The sequence below is a fragment of the Sarcophilus harrisii genome, chromosome 1 (genome assembly GCF_902635505.1).
Source record: "Sarcophilus harrisii chromosome 1, mSarHar1.11, whole genome shotgun sequence".
Lineage (NCBI taxonomy): Eukaryota > Metazoa > Chordata > Mammalia > Dasyuromorphia > Dasyuridae > Sarcophilus > Sarcophilus harrisii.
The window spans coordinates 303,505,610-303,525,967 of NC_045426.1; the positions used below are offsets into that span (position 1 = coordinate 303,505,610).

At 37.9% G+C, this 20,358-nt stretch overlaps 1 protein-coding gene across 1 annotated transcript in view; it reads left to right on the forward strand.

Annotated features, from left to right (window-relative positions):
- The first annotated feature begins 177 nt into the window (after nt 1–177).
- Nucleotides 178–20,358, forward strand: part of LOC100916970 — a 160,622-nt gene continuing 140,441 nt past the window's right edge. Inside the window, exons 1-7 of the mRNA XM_031945439.1 lie at nt 178–232; nt 8,628–8,788; nt 10,698–10,768; nt 13,026–13,191; nt 13,528–13,662; nt 15,031–15,223; nt 19,599–19,726. Of these exons, the coding sequence (XP_031801299.1) occupies nt 178–232; nt 8,628–8,788; nt 10,698–10,768; nt 13,026–13,191; nt 13,528–13,662; nt 15,031–15,223; nt 19,599–19,726 (909 nt within the window). The remainder of the gene's footprint in view (nt 233–8,627; nt 8,789–10,697; nt 10,769–13,025; nt 13,192–13,527; nt 13,663–15,030; nt 15,224–19,598; nt 19,727–20,358) is intronic.

A 20,358-nucleotide genomic window follows, 5' to 3' on the forward strand; every position in this document is an offset into this window, starting at 1 on the left:
TTTCCTCCTAAAGCCCCTTCTCCTCCCCTCCCCACACCCCTCTGGCTAAGAAATGAAGCAGTACAGTGCTAGCCTGTAAAGAAAGTGTCCTTTCAGTGCTGGCCAGCTCAGAGCTACCTTTGCGAGTTGGAGCTGATGTTTGGTTAACTTTGAGCTAAAGAGGCGATCCTGATGATCATGGGGCTCACGGCTTTTGTCGTGCTCTGGACTGTGGTGACAGCAACTTCAGGGAGTAAGTAAATTAGTAGTTAGAGAAACTGCAATTCTGGCTAGTCTCCATCCCCACCCCAACCTTCCCATCCCCTTCCAAAATGATGTTGCTTCCATGGTCCTATTCTGGGGAAGCATATTCTGAAGGGCAAGAAGGCTTTCTATAAGTGTCACTCTTCCCCCTTTCCTCTTCCGACAGCTCTGTCCTACTGTTTCACATCAAAAGTCTGTAAAATGGGAGAAGAGGGAAAGTAAAGAAAGAACCCTTTACTGGTAATGTCAGAGAACTAGATTCATCTTCAGCCAGAAATACTATCTGGGAAAACAGGGAAATGAGGTGGGTCTGGGGAACTTTGGGGAAAATATCTCCTAGCACCAGTCACTCAAATCTAGGGCAATGCCTGTATTTAGAAACTGGGTTTTTGAAGATATCAAATTGTCTTTCTGAAAGGTGTCCAGTTTTGAAAAGGAGTGTATCATTAGTCCCGATCACCTTTGTGGAAATCTAGTGCAGAAATTACATTTGAAAGAGTGGATTATGTAATTAAATTGGATTTCTTGGGTCTTGCAGGTGATAGCCATTTCAGATATTTGAGCTAAGAAGATAAGGCATGATAGGAAGATTTAGTCCCTGGAATGGAATTTAAAACCTTGAAATGGACCTTGAAACAGCGTACAATTAACCTGTGAAGGAAATAAAAATTGCAGGCGGACAAAAACAGAGGGATTGGAAATGCTATGTAGTGGTCCACATTCAGGGAAATGAGTCTTTATGTGAGACACAGAGGATATCACAAAGAACCAGGTTTTGTTTCTTTGTTTTTGTTTTTTAAAGTATAAGAGCTCTCCCAAGGCATCTTTCCCAAGCACAACAGATCTTGTTGCTGGTTACACCCCCTTGTGTTGGTTAGTTTTGATTTGCTAAATATGATATCTGTAATTGTTTTCCTTGTTTTAGATTTTTTAAAAAGTTCATCAGAATTGAATGAGAATGGAGAGATGGCTTTTACAATTCCTATCAGTCTTCAATACCTAAGGGGGAAAATTTTTTGCTTTTTTTCCAGAATTCACAGGAGAATTCTTGGAGGGATCAACTCATCAAGGATGCTGGGTAGCAGAAAAAAAATATGATTAATTTTTTTAAAAGGATAAATGCTTAGCTTTTATGCAACAGAAATCTTAAAGCTGGTTCTTTCATAAAACTGTTTAATTTGGCACATGAGCTCTGTCCAAAATGTCCTAGGGAGGAAAGATATTATTTCAAAGAAAAGTCAGATGGGTTAAAGCTATGTAGAAATAGTCAGAAATGTGACTACCTTTCTGACAATTAATTAAATATCAGTTCTGCTTTAATAAAAAAAAAAAAAACTAGCTTTGGGTCAAAACATTTAGAATAAATATCAAAAACCCTTCATTATTTTAAAGGCTTTTTAAGGGTATATCTTTGTAAAATCATTTTCCTTTCTCTTTTTCTTCAATTAGTATTTTTAAATATTTATTTTTAAATATGTATAGATGGCTACTTTCTTCTTGGGGGTAGAACTCCAGAAAGCACAAAAATCTGCAAAATACAGCTACTATTTGCTTTGTGAAATTTTGGTTACTCCTTTGCAGAACTATAAAGAGCAATTTTTTTGTACCTGGATTAGGTTGCAGAGATATGAGTGAGTTCATCTGGGTGTGTGGGAACTAGATGCATGAAGGATAAGCTAGGGCATCTGTCTGGAGAGGAGAGGGAGTGTACCAAGTGACTGTACTGTTAACATCCTCTTCATTTTCCACTCTGGCACAAACCCCTACAGTTTCCAACATAGTTATATAGTTGTAATCCTGTCCTTGGAAAATAGACTATGTTTCACAAATGTCTATGCAGCTTGGATTAAGCTATATTAAAAGGGAATATAAGAGAGAAAAGTATGTGCTTCAAGTACCAGGTGATTGCTGTTTAATACTTGGATCTAGGGATATGCTGGTAAATGCATAATAGTCTGCTTTCAGAAAATGCAGGGCACACTTTTAAGTTGAATCCGTCTGCATTATTCATATTTTCTCCATCAATTTATTAAGTCTAGACCATCAATGGAACAATAAATCAAGCTCTAATCTGTAGCATTTACTAGTTTCTGAGTATAAATGCTCACATTGAAAATTCAACAATCTCAAAAATTAGTCCTAGTTGGCCCTTTCACATCGTTGCTTGAGTTCCTTCCTACAGGGCAAGCAGAGAAGAAAATTGACATCATCAAAAGAAGTGATCATAAGGAAATGTAAGAGTAAAAAAAAAACTTAGATTCTGGCTCATTTGAGAGTGAAGGAGTTTTGACCATCCTTTGCTTTGCATTTCTCCCATTAAAGGGAGAAAGGATTTAAGAGCACCCTCTTTACCCTCACTCAGCACCTAATCACTATCATGAGACTATAGGTAGAAAGTTCCTTAGGGCCATCCAGTCCCCAACTTCTTTTATTTTACAGCCAAGGAAACAGATATTAGAGACTGGGGCAGAGGCACAGAGTAACTAACCCAAGACCTCTGGTTCTAGGTCCAGTTTTCTTGCCACTGTGCCACACTGAAGGTTGGAGCAGGTACTGAGGAGAATGGAACTTACCTGAATAGCATTCAAAGGACACTGCTACTGATGCTGGAGACAGGAGGGTTCTAGTTCTACCACAAAAGGGAGGTGGAAGGGTGGAATAACAGTCTTCTAGTCAACAGCACCTGAAGCTTCACAGCACTTGGAGATGGTATTTCAAGTTCTCTACAAGCCAAAGGCATGGGGGCTGTACCTAAAGCTTCACAGGGATGCTTTGTAGTCGGGCTACAACTCCTACAAATTTTCTTTATTATTTCAGATGCTCCAGAGAATCCGGGGCAAGAAGTCTCCTGTATGACAGAATGTGCTGGTGAGTGAGATACCCTGTATAATGAAGTTAACTTCTGGGAATACCCCTTAAACTCAGCAGTTTGAGGTTTCTCTTTGATCCTCACCTCTTCTCCCTTTCGTTTTCAGTAAAATAATAATGATAATGATGATGATGATGATGACCTTTGACACTGATAAATCACTCACTGTGTGCCAGGGACTGTTATCTCATTTAATATCTACTCTGTGGTTTGTAAGATTCTATTCAGATCTGGGAGGAGGGTACCTGCCAGGGGCTCTGCAAGATGGTGACTCAAACATTATTCTGAGAGTGGCCACAACTGTCTGAGCCTGAGGACCTGCAGGCTCCATTCTGTGCCCCTTCTATTCATAAAACATTTCAAAAATAAGTGAAAGAGCAGAATGAAAACCTAGGATGGACCTACGATGGTAATATTCATTCAGGCCTTCTGACTGTTTCTTTTCAAAATGTATTTTATTGATGTATTTACATCGCATTTATTTCTTTTAAAAATTAATTTTAAAAGTTAGTAATTATTTTATTTTTCATATTTTTTTGCAGTTAACAAATATTTTCTTTTTTTCCCACTGTTAAAAAGGAAAAAAAAAACCTTTATAATAAAAAGCATAATTGAGCAAAACATCTTCCCTCATTGACCATATCTGTTTTTTTAAAATATATGTTCCATTCTGATCCTCTGGGTATTTTTTAAAATATATTTTTGTCTTTTATATCTTTATATCACAGTTATATCCTTTAAAATTCAATTTTTAAAATAAACAATAATTTATTTTCTTTTTTGTAGCTTTTTTTTTTTTGGAATTAAAAAATACTTATTTTCCTATCCTCTCTCCCATCATAAAAACAAAACATCACAACAAAAAACCTTTGTAACAAATATGCATAGTCAAGCAAGACATATTCCTGCACTGGCCACATCCAGTGTATGTTTAATGAGATGGGTATGATAAAACATCATCCATATCCTGGAACTCTTTATATTTTAAGGAAAAAACAACCACTTCCTTCTGCTCTCAACTCCAATGACTTCAAACTTTGAATCCTTTTTTGCACTTGAGATAAATAATTAAACAAAAATATCTGATTAAAGTAGGGGCAGTTAGGTGGAGCAACAGATAGAGTGCTGGGCTTAGAGTCAGGAAGATATCTTCTTGAATTCAAATCTAGAATTGGACACTTACTAGCTATATGATCCTGGGCAAGTCACTTAATTCTGTTTACCTCATTTTCCTCATCTGTAAAATAAACTGGAGGAGGAAATGACGAATCACCCTAATATCTTTGCCAAGAAAAATCCAAATGGGATCTTGAAAAACCAGACATGACAAACTACTGAACAACAAAATCTTATATAATGTTAGCATCCGACGTTATTTGCAACATTCTGCCCCAGCAGTCCTTAGTCCCTCTGTTGAGGAGAGAGAAATATATTTCATTCTCTGCTCCAAAGCTGTGATTGGTTTTTCATTTTGTCCAAACTTTTGCTCCTTTTCAGAGTCTTTTTATTTACTTTGCTATAGTTGTATGCAATGTCCCCTGGGGTCTGTTGTTTTGACCAGTGACAATTCATACAAATGTTTCCATGTTTCTCTGAATTTCTTAGTCATCCCTTTTTATTGCTCAAAGATACTCCATTAATACATGTATACCACGGTCTTTTCAGTTGTGGTCTTTTTGTTTACGTGGTTTACTTCACCCTTAGCAGTAGCAAATGCTACACACATACTTGTGTGATAGAACCATTGCAACAATAACTCACATTCATAGGGTTCTTTAAGATTTGCAAAGGACTTCACATATAAAGGATCCTCAAAGTGTTGCTTTATATCCTTAATGAACAGAACTTCACTAAGACTTTTAGGAGAACCTGTATATATAAAAGATAAAATATGTTGACATTATATAACACTATGCATAATTTTACGCATTTTTGAGTTTCCAACCTTTTTCTGTTTTGTCTCTTGGCCTTTGAGTATCATCTGTGACTTATATAAAGCTCCCTAAAAATCCCCAGGTAATTTTTTGTGCTTACCTGACAGGCAAAGTTGAGGTATGGAAGGAATAACTCTGCTTTTACACACACACACACACACACACACACACACACACACACACACACACTAGAAGGAAGGTTGGCCAGAGAAGAAGACTTAAGCAATTGGGGAGATTGAGGTCTCCTACAGAAGATGATATTTAATTGATTGTTTTGTTTTTATTCATTTGTTTTTTCCTGAGGCAATTGGGGTTAAGTGACTTGCCCAGAGTCACACAGCTAGGAAGTGTTGTGTCTGAGACCAAATTTGCACTCAGATCCTCCTGACTTCAGGGCTAGTGCTCTATCCATTGCACCACTTAGCTGACCTTATTTAATTGGTTGTTGAAAAAAGCAGTGAATACCATGAAAAAGAGGTGATAAGGGAGGGCATTTCAAGCAGAAGACATAACCCAGGGCAAAGGCATAGAGAAATAGAGATGGGAGAAGTAGAAACATGTGGCTAGACCAAAGAATAAATAAATGGATGGGAGGAAAGTATGAGAAGGCTGGAAAAGAAAAAAGGGCCCAGGTTAACTAGCATCACATAGCTAGTGTATATATGAGGCAGGATTGGAAGCCAACTCTGTCTCAGATGTCTCTAAGTCTGTTAGATATCTTAGATATCATCGGGTCTGACTTCCTCATCTTGCAAAATAAGGCATTTGAGGTTCTGAGAAAAAAATAAAGCAGCTGCTTGTTATGAATCAGATGAGATAATGATTGGGAATGTGCTTCCAAAAGCTGAACTCATGATGTAAATATAAAGAATTATCATAGTTGACCTTGTTGAAGAATATATTATGGAGAAATTTATTCTATGTAATGAAATGGAAGTAATCACCATCATTTCATCATCTTCTTTCTACCAAACTGAGTGTTTCAAAGTCTTTGGACTCCCCAAATTATAAACTCAGTATTGTAATTAAGCCCAGCACCCTTTTGCTTATAATAACAGCCAATAATAACTTACTTGTTTTAGTGCTTTCAGATTTGCAAAAGGCTTAACGTTGATTATCTCCCTGGATCTTTACAATAGCTCTGTGAAATAGATATCATACCCATTTTACAGAGGAGGGAAACTGAGGCTGAGAATATGATATACTTTGTGGCTATTGACTGTAAGGCTTTAAAAAGTATTTTATTTACCTATCTACTTAACTGACTAGTTAAATTTCACTAGCTCCAGAGCTAGGTAGTTTTGTTTTTGTTTTGTTTTGGGTTTTTTTAGTCTTTTCAGGGCTCTTTTGACCACATTTGGACTTGTTTGGGCAAGGATACTGGAGTAGTTTGTCATTTCCTACTCCAGCTTATTTTACAGATGAGGAAACTGAGGCAAGCAGGATTAAGTGACTTGCCCAGACTCACACAGTTAATAAGTGCCTGAGGTTGAATTTGAACTAAGGTTTCTCTGACTCCAAGCTCAGATCTCTATCCACTGAGCTGCCTAGCCACTTAGCCTAAGTCATAATAAGTCCTTAGCAATGTTTGTTAATCTATTGCTGTGTCTTATCCTCTCCACCTTCCAACCCTCAATTAGACTGTAATTTCCTTGAAGTCAGGTACTATATTGCTTTTTAACTTTGCCTTTGTAATTTCTCGGAGAGTTTCTTTAATTTTTTTTACTTTGTAATTTCATCCATGTGAGTAACTATAGTTTAAGAGGCACCTTTCCCCAGTGCTGATTGACAATTATTCTGCAAACAAGTAGTCTTTAGAGAGTTGGAGCATGAAGAGGTTAAGATGATTTGCTTATAGTCATCCAGTCAATATGTTTCCAATGTGTTATGTTTTTTATTATGGAGATTTATTCCTTTTTAAAGTTTTTTCAATAGTATTTTATCTTTTTAATGTAAAGATAATTTTCAACATTCATTTTGAATGACTTTGTGTTCCAATTTTTTTTCTTTTCCTTCTTTATCTCCCACCTCTCCAAGACAGCAAGCCGGCTGATATAGGTTAAATATGTGCAATTCTATTTTTTAACTATAGCTTTTTCATTTTCAAAATACATGCAAAGATAGTTTTCAACATTCACCCTTGCAAAACCTTGTTCTGACATTTTCTCCTTCCCTTCCCCCACCTCTTCCCTTAGACAACAAGTGTGACAAAACGTGCAATTCTTCCAAACATATTTCTAAATTTATCATAAAGGGAAAAAATGAGAGGAAAAAAACAAGTAAACAAGAAAGGTGGAAATATCATATTCAGTCCCCACAGTCCTCTAGTTGCAGATGGCTCTCTCCATCGCAAGTCCATTGAAACTGGCCTGAATCACTGAAAAGAACCACGTCCATCAGAATTGATCATTAAATTTTATTGTTGCTTTGTATAAGGTTCTCTTGGTTCTACTCACTTCACTTGACATCACTTTACGTCTTTCCAGGCCTTTCTGAAATCATCCTGCTGATCATTTCTCATAGACCAATATCCATATACCATAACTCATGCATCCATTCTCCAACTGATGGGCATCCACTCAGTTTCCAATTTCTTGCCACTACAAAATGGGCTGCTACAAACATTTTTGCATGTGTGCGTGCTTTTTCCTTTTTTATGATCTCTTTGGGATACAGACCCAGTAGGAACATTGTTGTATCATCAAAGAGTATGCACAGTTTGATAACCTTTGGGCATAATTTCAAATTACTCTCCAGAATGGCTTTATAAATTCACAACTCCAACAATAATCTATTAGTGTCCCTCCAACATCCCCTCCAACATGCAACATTATCTTTTCCTGTCATTTTAGGTAATCTCAAAGGTTGATATCTCACAGTTATCTGGATTTGCTTTTGTCTAATGAATAGTGACTTAGAACATTTTTTCATATGTATATGTGCAATTCTTTTAAAAATATTTCCTTATTTATCATGCCGTGCAAGAAAAATCAGACCAAAAGGGAAAAAGCCATGAGTAAGAAAACAAACAAAAGAAAAAAAAAAAACAAAGAAAACAAAGAACATCATCAACAAAAGGTGAAAATACTATGCTTTGATCTACATCCAGTCTCTGTAGTTCTCTCTCGGGATGCAGATGGCATTTTCTGTCCCAAGTCTCTCCAAAGTGTTTTTGACTCTAGCCAGAGTCTATACCATGGCTATATTTCCCCATAATCAAAATAGACATTTAAGGTTTGTGGAATTGAATTGGATAAATAGTGGTCCAGAGAGGAATAATAAACTTGGGGTGGGGATGGGAGTTGAACTTGGAGTTATAAAACCTGAGTTCAAATGCTGGTTCTGCCACATATTACATGTATGACATAAGGTGCTTCACTTAACCTCTCTGTTTCTTAGTTTCTTTACTTGTAAAAATGAGATAGTTGGATTAGATGACCACTAAAATCCCTTCTGACCTCTAGACATGTGTGCTGTGTTCCATGATTTATTTACATGATGCATGTGGGTTTGCTGAGGCTATGGACTGGCCTGCTGAGGGTTCCATTCCAGCTGTCAGTGTCCCCTTTCTTGTTCCCTAGGTCCTGCTGTGCTCTACTTCTCCGAAGGTACCCAGTATAGCTACCGATATTCCACCAGCAGCAGTACCTTTCTGCAAGACCGTGGGACCCAGAAGAGCAGTCTTGGGCTTGAGGGGCTGGTGATCCTGGAGGTAATCAGCAGGTGCCACATAGTGCTGTGGGTAAGTATCTTTGGGGAATCCTCCCAGGAAGGCTACAGCACTAAGGCCAAGGGGGACAGGCAGAGGCAGTCACCCCAATGCTCGTACTTTTATAGAGTATTGGACATGACTCAGCTGGTGGATAGCTGAAATTCCCAATAAATCACTAGGAATTCTTGTCATAGGAAGATCATAGGAAGGGCATCTCAGAAACCATTTAGTTCATTGCCTTCATTTACAAATGAGGAAACTGAGGTGCAGGGAAATTAAGTGATTTACTTTAGGTCATATAAGCTGTAAATGTCCAAGACAGAATTCAAATCCATATCTTCTAATTCCATATTGCCAAGCCCAATCACTAAATGTACCCAGAGAAGTCCTGTTGGAGATAAGAATTATAAAATAATGACTTATTGCATGTGTCATATAGGTTCAAAGGAATCAAAGGAATAATCAGACTCTAAACATCTTCTGGTTTCTTTTAGCATCCTCAGGATGTCATAACCAGGATCAACCCGAAGCCAGATTGTAAAGTGGGGAATGCTTTATTTTATTAACAATATTTCTTGGGTGCCTCCTGTATGCAGAGGACTGTTCAGGATCTACTGGGGAATATGGCAAAATAAATATAATATAAGCTATGATATTTACCTTTAAAAGCTCACTTCTTTTGGGGGAAGATGGGAGCTTTAGCAAAACAAAGAGCAAAAAGTTCAAAGTTCAAGGAAGGGTGTATGGTAAGGGTGTCATACAAGAAGGACAAGGAAAGGTAAACTTCCTCAGAACTGAGATGGTCCAGGGAGGATTGAGCTAGATTAAGGTTTCGTGTCTAAGTGACAGGTAGAAGAACCATTGACATGGGGCACAGTGGATAGAGAATTGACTCTGAAGTCAAGAAGATCTGAGTTCAAATCTGGTTTCCCATTCTTAACACTTACTAAACTGTGTGACCCTGGGTAATTCACTTAACCCCAATTGCCTACAAAAACAAACAAAAAACCAAAAAACCAAGAACATTGACAGAAATAAGGTAAATAAGGTAGTTGAGAGAGAACGATAGAGCAATACAGCAACACAGCAAGAAACAGACACAGAGACAGAGAGAGCAAATTATAGGATTATCGATCTGGAATTACTAGGGATCTATCTCCAAGCCCATCTATTCCAAATCCCTCATATTATAAATGAGAAAATTGAGGCCCAAGGAAGTTAAATGATTTGTCTACATCGACATAGATAGTAAGTTTGGGGAAGACTACTGAAAGTCAACAAGCATTTATTAAGTGGCTACTGTGAGCCAGGCACTGTGCTAAATGCTGAAAAAGGCCTTTAAATCAGACTTTTAAATCATCAAGTCTAACCCTTTTACTGATGAGAAAATTAAGGTCCAGGGAGATAAAACGATTTTACTCTTGAAAGCAGCCAGTTTTCTTTTAGGTCTTTGGCTCTTGAGGATATGCTTGTGTGAATGGATTTTTAAAAGCCTTTCCAAGGTGCTTAAAAGTTGTGGCCAACATAAATGGCATTTTTGTGCTCTTATAATCACCACATTGGTTCTTTTCTTCCTAGCAGCTTCCTAGCCAAAACAGATGGCTGAGGTAAAAGAGAGAAACAAGTCTTTCTCTTTGCATAGTATGTAACATCATAGAGCTTTGTTTCACCAGTACAGAGGACTCTCAAATGAGGGAACTTCCTCTACCAATGAAGGTGGGCACCTTCTCTATACTTTGCAGCCTTAATAAAGTTACCTAGAGCCCTGAAAGGTGAAAAATGACTAGCCTAGGGTCATATGACTAGGATCAATCAAAGGTGTGATTTGAATCCTGATCTTTTTGGCTCAGAGGTCAGGGCTCCATTTATTCAATCATAATACTAGAGATAATTAAGCTATAAATTCTTTGCTAATTAGCTAACAATATTTCCATCTTAGCTCCAAGACATCCAAGTTAAGTCTTCTCTGGAATCAACAGAAAAGCCTGTGAAGGAATGGGAGAGTTTGAGGTAAGGAAATAAGTCTCAGGGTTGCTTTTTTTTGGGTTGAAATGACTAACTTGACCCCTATGTGGTTCCTTGATAAATGGGTTCTATAAATTACTAATACCCCTGTGTGGTTTGAAAAACTCTGTTTAGGTCCCTAGAGCAGTGGAGAGTTCCCTGGTGCTATTTAAGGACCTTGTGAACACCTGAAGCATGAATAAGGTTTTTTTTTTTTTTTTTTTTTAACTTCAATCTATGTGAAACATTACAATCCAAGCAGACAAATGCTTAATGAAATTTGGTGAAATTGGGAAACTACAGTAAGGAATTGGTATTGAGAAATGGGTTTACCTCTCCTTTGGTGAAAGAGAAATTTATTCCCTATCTTTTCTTGAAGTTGAAATTATATGTGTTGTATATATTATGAATATCTACACAGAACCACTTCTGGATCTATGGAGAACCTACCCTCTCCCTATAAAGTGGCTCCTGGATTCCTACTCACATGAATTGAGGATAGCCTGTCCTCTAAATGAGGAATCTGGCTCTTTTTTCCCCTTCCCTAAACTATTGCTCTCTCTATCCCCATCCCAGAGACCCAGGCTGAATCACATAAAGCTTAGGTTTGGTTCATGTCTCCAGTCTTCCCTAAAAGGAACATATAAAGGCACTCAATGTACACTGTAGATCAGGTTTTGGACAACTACTTATATATCTCTAAATCTATAAATTTGGTAATGGAGGGAATTTCCAGTGTGGAAACTCCCTTCACAGATATAGATAAGTAACTCTGGAAGTTAAAGAGTTATTCAGGACACATGGCTCAGAAATGTCAGAGGCAGGATTTGATTTCAGGTTTTCTTGATTCTAAGGTCATTGGACCTCTCATATCTTTAAGACCTTGACCTCCTTGAGAGTTGGACCTGTCCTTTGCATACATAGCACAGTGCCACAATGCTTATTGACTGTCTGACCAGTTTCTTATTTATCTGTATTTTACAAAATATGTATGTATAGACACATGCACTTTTATACATGTGTACATATGTGTATATGCATGCATGCATACATGCAATATGCAGTTTAGTTTCTTGCCTTTACAATTATCCATTTATGGCTAACTCATTTCTGGTAAGTCCCAAAACCAGCATGGAGATGGAGCAGCTGATATTCCAAACTTCCATATTTTTACTCATTTCCTAACTTCCCAAAGATGGAATTTTTCTAGAGAATTGGTTTTCTCTTGTCTTCAAGAAAGCTACTCCATTGTCTAACTTGGTCAAGCCGAGTAATCTCCTGGTATTGTCCAACTGAACAGCTTCCCAGCCCTCCCCCAAGACTGGAACTCTTTGGGAGATAGTTACTTCAAAGCTGAGAATCAAACAGAGTCAGCCCAATTCCACTCTCCTCATTTCTCCAGCTTTCCCTCTTTTTCTTTTATTTTAAATTCATTTGTTAGAGCTTTTGTCTGAGGATCTGGGAATATTGTGGAGGCAGATGGATCCTCTGCTCAAAGACTTGCTTGGGGAGGACCCGCTCAAAATGGGCGGTGATGTCTATTGTCCTGAGTTCCTCATCAGAAATGCTAAGTCACAGGGATGGAAGACATCGGGGCTTCCTGAAGCCAAAAGAGTGACATTCCCTATTCTGGGTGGTCAGACTCCATTAGCGTTTCCCCAGCACAAGCAAAGATGTGTGACCTGAGACCCAGTAGGGATTGCTATCCAAGAGGGTCTGGACTACAGAATAATGCTGGGAAAAAAAATGTGCTTCAGAAAGGGAGAAATTGAAGATATGAGAACTAGAGAGACATAGATCACAGATTATAGAATGCAGTCATAGGAATGAGACCTTTATGGCCAGTTAGTCCAGTCCAATCTCCTTATTTTATAGAAACCAGAAACTGAGGTTCCAAGAAGTTAAATAATTGGTCCAAGATCATACAAGTAATAAGTGGTGGAGGTGGGATTTGAAACTTGTTTCAAAACTCATCAGTTTTTTCTACTGTATCACATTTTTTTTCAAAACAAACTCAGAAGCTATTGAGGGGAAAGAGAATGACTGAAGGTTGGAGAGGAAGAGCCACTGTAGGGAAGAAGGCAGGAAAGAGAGTGAAAGTCTGACATTATAAAAGGATTGTAAATAAAAGCTAAGCCCCTGGCTGTCTGCCAGGCTTTTCCCCTCTGAGAAGATTTCCTGGTCTAAATTTATGATTCTGTGATTCCCAACTTGCTTCACTGTAGATAGAGGTGTCAACTTAATTCTACTTGGTTCCATTTAGGATGATTTTGGAGAAGTTCCCACTTTCCTTTATATTTCGTGATGGAAAGATTCCAAAGGTCTGTCCCCAACAAGGAGATCCAATCTGGGCTGTGAACATCAAACGTGGTATCTTGAGTCTCCTTCAGACCAGCCCTGGAACCACCATCCCAGAAACCATTGATGAGGTGGGTCTGGCTGCTTCTTGGCTATGGTATAACAGGCATATCTTGTCTCCCTAGAGCCTAATAATCTCACAAGGATAAACCTGGATGTCTTTAGTTGAAATGGGAGAAATGAAGTACCATTTTTAGCTTGGATTCTCTGCCTGAGAAAGACCAACCACACAATTTTTCTCAGAGGGATTAGGGTCTAGATGAGAGATTCAATGTGTGTGTGTGTGTGTGTTGGAGGTGGGAAAGAGGAAGAAAAGAGAAGAGTGAGAGAAAATTAAAGAAGGGACAGATGGAGAGAAAGGGAGGAAAATCTTGATATCACTTATATGCCTAGAACTTTGGTTCTAGATTGACATCTTGGGAAAATGTCCTACCACATATGAGCGAAAAGGTTCCCGACTCCTGAAGACAAAGGATTTAAACCAGTGTTCCCTTCGACATCATGGATTTACTTTTCTTCAATCAGAAGTTCTTCCAGGGATGCCTGTAAGTATTATTGACCTGCATTATAGTCCCAACCTAGATTCCTGGGACTTTTCAAGAAGGAGTGTGTTAGTTCCCATAAACATGCAAAGTTCATCTATTGAATCTCTAGCTCACTCTGCAACCAGCCACTGTTTGGACAGAGCTACTTAACCATTCTCTCTATCTGGTCCCAATTCCCATCCCTATAGTCAATGATGTACTCAATGCCTCTGTGACTTGTTACTGAAGAATAAAATAAGAGAAGCCCTGGAGGCCAATTCAAGACTCTAATCTGAGGAGAGGTTTCAGTGTGTTTCACACAAAATGAACCACAGTGTTCTCCTGGGTCTCATTCAAGTTTAAATAGCAGAAGTGTTGGAAGAACCACAGGACTACAGATCAATTGGGCTAGAAAATCCCCTGAACCTTTATCCAACTTCATCATCTATAATTAATAGGATTATAGATTTAGAATTAAATAGTTGACCTGTGAGGTCAACTAGGCCAAACTCCTCATTTTATAAAAGAAGAAACTGAGGTTTGGAGAGATGATAATTCTTTCCCAGAGCTACATGGATAATGGCTGAGCCAGGATTTTAACAAATGTCCTATGATGATTTCGAGTCTAGTGCTCTTATCTATTGACCCACCGTGCCACATGAGGATACTGAGGTCCAGAGAATTAAAGCAACTTCTCCAAATCCATAGAGATATAATGGCAGAACTAGGACTAGAACCTTCTTGGCTTGTGTTACATGCTCTTTCTACCTTGCCATAACTCTTCCCTAATTAAAGATGCAGGTACATCTGTAGGTTCTACATATACATAAATATATCAACTTACATAACTTATTTTCTTTTTAAAATCAAATTTATTTCAATCAACAAAAATCTATTTTCTCTCCTTCCCACTCACTTTCACTGAAAAAGAGAAAAAACAAATCCGTGTAACCAAACATGTATAGTAAAGCAAAACAAATCCCTACAGTGACCATGTCTAAAAGCTATATGCCTTGTTCTACACTTTCAGTCTATCACTTCTGTCCAGAGGCAGTAGCAGACTTTGCCATTTGTCCAAAATACTTGATCATTAGGCAATCTGTTTTCAGGCTTGTTCAGATCCCAGTTTTATAATTATTCCATTCAGAGTCTTCTCCCCCTTTTCTTTCCTATCTCCTCTACCCTGAATTCAATAGATGAGTTCATCCAATACCCAAAGAATATGGTAACAGTCTTTCTCACCAAATGGTGAACAGTCTTTCTCTCCCAAACTATTTTTTTGGCCATAGTAGTTCCTAGGTTTAGAGTTCACTCTCCTGAGTTAGGGTCCTCATTCCACTATTATTGTTGTTGTTGTTGTCTCTGAGGTATTTCCTCTGCTCTTCTCAATCCCCACAGCCAATCTTGACTTCAAAACTGGAGTGCTACCAGAGTTTTCAGAAAGGCCTGCTGGAGGATGCAGCCTGCGCAGAGTTTGATGTAGTCAAACCCTTCTCTGAGAAGGGAAATGGTGTGCAGACAAAGACATATTCTACCCTGAGTTTGCTGCATGTGAGGCCTCAGGCCTTATCCAACAAAGGTAATTTCTATATCCAGAAAAGGTGCAGATTTTCTGCCCTTACCCACAAAAGTAACTTCATAGAAAAAGGTTGTATGCATATAATCCTTCACCTAGAAAGAATCTTAAGATATTGTCATTCTTCCCTTATCTTTGGTCAGGACTTCCCTGAGACATTCAAGACAGATAGTAAATTCAATCTGTTTTTGAAAATATCCAGAAAAGAAATTCTACTTTTACCCTAATACTTCATAAATTTACTCTACCCAGCTCACCTTTGACCTATCTTATTCTATCCCCTGTAGATACCCATTCAAGTGAATTTCTCTCAGGTATAAGAATTCCTTCTTAAGTTTCTAGCTCTAGCTAATGCAGAACATGTTGAAATTTTGTTCAATTTTGGGCACCATGATTTATTTTGAATTTTGAATTTAAAACACCAAGGAGGATGATCATTTCTATAGACAAAGCAGAACAGAAAAAAAAATTGTACATGTAGCCCTCAAGCCAACAATTTAAAAGGAACATTGACAAATGAGGGGGCATCCAGTGGGAGGTGGCCAGGATCTGTGGCTTAGGAAGCCATGGAAAATGGCAGATGGAAAATACTGAACCTGAAAAAAAGGGGGAAAAAATCCTCTGGGGTTGAGTATGAGTAGAGGAGGAAACCCTATTTTGTTTAAAAAATAAATAAAAAGAGAGTAGGCTGGGTATATAGGTGTTTTATACACACACATATGTGGATGTACATACATATATGTATATATGTAGAGATATACATATAATACACACACATGTTATGGGTTATATAGGTGAAAATGACAAGATTCTGGCTTAATTTATTTTTTAAAAAAGCTTCCAATACCAAAGAGGAAGTATAGGGTAGTGGAAAGATTACTAGCTCTGGAGCCAGAATCAGTCCATTGAATAAGCATTTTATTAAGTACTTAATCTATGCCAGACACCATGCTAAGCACTGGGGATAGTTACAAAAACAAGCAAAAATGCAGCCTTTACCCACCTTAGTCCTAGGGGATTTGGGTTTCACCCCTGCCTTAGGTACTTTCCACCTCTGTCATTTCAAGCAAATTACTTGGGTCTCAGTTTCCTCATCTGTAAAAACAAGTGAGTAGGACTAGATGGCCTCTGAGGGCTTCCTCAATGCGTCCTTTTTTTGAGTATCCTACAGAGGGAAGAATTATGTTGCTCTGAGATGCTTTCATAGGATTGAAAACCTCTCTGGCTTTCCTTTTCTTGGCAAAATGGTTATTTATCTTACTAGAGCCTGCCTCAGTAACTAGAATATTTTCCTTGTGTGGGGCGGGGAATGCCCACGAACATGTTGGCCTTTGTTCACAGAGGGTCTGGGGCTGGGAGCTCCTCCATCTCTGCTGGATCTAAGACAACAGCCAGACTCCCTGTTTGGGGGAAGACTCAGTTTCAGCAGAGAGCTAAGAATCTTCCCATGGAGAGCTCTTTCCCTACCTCCTCCTCTGGGGATGTGAATGGAGGCACAGTGTAGCCTTGGGAACATGGCAGTGGGTCTCCCATTCACCGAGTGGGCTCCATTGAAGAATGACAGCAGAGCAGTAACTTAACAAATGGTTAGCATATAGCTGAGCCCCAGAGGGAAAGGGAAGTGAATAGGAAGTTTTCACAGTCTGCAATGGTTGGTGAGAGCAAGCTGGGACCACCTTGGGTTGAACAGGACGAGGGATTTTGGAGATAAATCTAGAAATGGAATTTAGTTTTACGACCTCATTTTCTGCTCATATGGTTTTTATTGGTGTAAGGAATTCCTAGTGTGGAAATTGTTTCCATGGATGCAGATGAGTAACTTGTCTATATAATTTTCAGACTGAGAGATTTGCTTAGATGGTTAAGTTAGTATATGTCAAAAGTATGACTTGAACGTAGGTCTTGTTGACTACGAAGTTGAATTTCTACTCAAGATGTCATGCTGCCTTTCATAGGTCTCTACTGAAAAGAAAACTCATGAGCATATTCTGGTATATCAATTTCAATTCAACAAGCATTTAATAATAATAATAAACATCTATAGATCACATTAAGCTTTGCAGGGTACTTTACACGCTATCTCATTTGATCTTCACAAGAACCTTAGGAGATAGGTGTTCTTATTGTTCTGGTTTAAAGTTGAGGAAACTGAGGCAGGCAGAGGTTAAGTGACTTGTCCATTATCACTCAGCTTTTAAGTGTCTGAGGCATAATTTGAACTCATTCTTCTTGTGTCCAAATCTAGTGCCAAATCTACCTAACTTTCTTCAATTTATTGAGAGCCAAGGTGCTCAGAAATGGCCAATTTTTTTCCCCTTGTGGCAAAGTGTATTTTTTAAAAAATTTTACTAAAGCTTTTAAATTACAAAACATATGCATGGGTAATTTTTCAACACTGATCCTTGCAAAATCTTCTGTTTCAAATTTTCCGCTCCTACCCCCGCCACCTCTCCCCTAGATGGCAGATAGTCTAATACATGTTAAATATGTTCAAATATATGTTAAATCCAATATATGTATACATAGTTGTACAGTTATTTTGCTGCACAAGAAAAATTGGATCAAGAAGGAAAAAAAAACTGAGAAAGAAAACAAAATGTAAACACATAACAACAGAGAGAGTGAAATTGTTATGTTGTGGTCCACACTCAGTTCCCACAGTTGGTGTAGATGGCTCTCTTCATATTGAAGAAGTGGAACTGGTTTGAATCATCTCATTGTTAAAGAGACCCCCATCCATCAAAATTGATCATCGTATAGTCTTATTGAGAAATGGCTATCTGTTATCTCAATTCTTACCTAGCCCTTAGTGTAGTTTCAGGCAAAATGAGACTTGAGAATTTAGAAAAACCAAAGATACTCACTGAATCTGGGTGCCATCTCCAGTCATATTGACTTTTGTTTTGTCATTGGATTCTGATAATTCTGGAGGAGAGATTGAGGCTGATTACTCAAATTCAATTCATATGCAAGTCAAGACATTACACTCATGATGTCATTGTTCCTCTTTGAGAATGATGGATAAACAATAGCTCGGAAGAAATAATTTACTTACTAAGACACTTACAGAAGTCTTACTTACATTTACTTACTAAGACACTTAAAAGAAGTCTGAGATACAATTCCTGCCTCGAGGCACTTATGAGAAATCTACCTTGTCAAATAAATCTTTTAGAGATCCCTCCCCATTTCTTCACAAATGTTCTCATTCTCCTTTTACAGATGAGAAACCTAAGTTTGAGAGAAAGTGATTCGCTCAGGTTTACCCAGCTAGTGAGTGTTGAAAGGTGGGATTTGAACCCAGGTCCACTATCACTGTATCTGGTATCCTTTCATTTATATCATGTTATCTCTCAGTTGTGGAGAGCAGTACTTTTGTATCCTAACCTTGAACTAATGATTACTTAATATTTGTTGAATTGATCAAATCAATTCTTCCATTGCTACCAAAAAGAGCATGAAAATCTGTTCCTCTGTGGCTTTGTGATTTCCCCATAATTTTTTACAAACCAGATTATCCCTTCATAGCCACTACTTCTCTTTATTTGTTGTCTCTTCCTATTAGAAGGTGAACTTCTTGAGGGCAGGAACTATTTGCCTTTGATTCTATATTTGAGTGTCTAGTTTTATCTCCATGCTTTACACGGTGTAAGCTTTACACTAAATTTGTAAGTTTGGACTAATTTGTCCTTCTAGAAAGCTATGAGGAACTTGATAGTGATCTCAAGAGATCTCCCAGTTTTTATTTTTATTTTTTTTTTTTGTATCTTCTCTTTTTCTTTTACCCCCATCCCCTTTTCATAGAGGAGGTATTTGGCTAGAAAGAACACTTTCACTATTGAATAATTCTGTTTAAAATCATAGAATGAAAAGGGGTCCTTGGAAGTCATTTACAAATATCCTTTCCACATTATGGGGGTTCCTAGCTTCTAACATCCAGAGTTAGGTTTTTTGGACCTCTCTTTGTAGCAGAGAAGTTTGAATTATCACAGTATTAAAAGACAAAATATGTTGATATTATACATATATTTTAAGCATTTTTGAGTTTCTAAACTTTTTCTGTGTCATCTGCTGGCCTAATCTGTGATTTCCTCAAAATTCCCCACAAATTGTCCCTTAATTTCTTATGCCCCCCCCCCACCGGAGTCAGGAGGACCTGAATTCAAATGTGACCTCAGATAGTTAACATTTACTAGCTATGTGACCCTGGGCAAGTCACTTAATCCCAAGTGCCTTGCAAAAAAAAAAAAAAAAATGACCAAAAAAATCTCTTATGCGCATCCTCCATGTATCTAAACCACAAAGGAGAAGGTGGCAATGTGGTATCCCACAACTTTTGCACTAACCCTCTCTTTCTGTGCACCTCTTATCTCTGAAGCAGATTATGGAAAATTTTATGTGAGCAGTCTACTGTATGAATGGGAGGGCCTGGCCACTCAGTCCCAGGTAGCTGATGTAGCTGAATCTGTGAGGAAGCTGTGTCTGGCTCAGGCCACAAGTTTTGAGGTAAGCTGATTTTTGTAGCCCTTTCTTAAAGTCTTCTATGAATCACCTGGGGGCGAGTTGCCAAATGTTTAAAAATCTGCTCTCTGGGGAAAATGTATATATGACATTTATATTTACATTATTTAATTTTCCTTCATTTTTTAAATATTTAGCTTAATTTTCTTAATTTAATATTTAATTTAATTTTCTTCATTATTTAATTTAACCTGAATTATTAACATGTTCTCTATCCCTTTCTTGAGTCAGTTGTTCAATTGTTTTCAGTCACGTCTGACTTTTTCTGAGTCCATTTTGAATTTTCTTGGCAAAGATACTGGAATGGGTTGCCATTTATCTCTCCAGGTCCTTTTACAAATGAAGAAACTGAGACAAACAGGGTTACGTGTCTTGCTCAGGATTACATAGCTAGTAAGTGTCTGAGGCCAGATTTGAATTTAGGAAGAAAAAGCTTCTTGATTCCAGGTCTGGCATTCTATCCTTTGGACCACTTCTTGAATCTAGACAATCAATAAAACAACAAACCTAGCCCTGATTTGAAACCTTTAACTATTTCTAAGATATAAATGCTCACACAAAAAATTAAGCAATTGACTTTCTTGAGATGGTTAAGCTGGCTACAGCATACTCTCTAC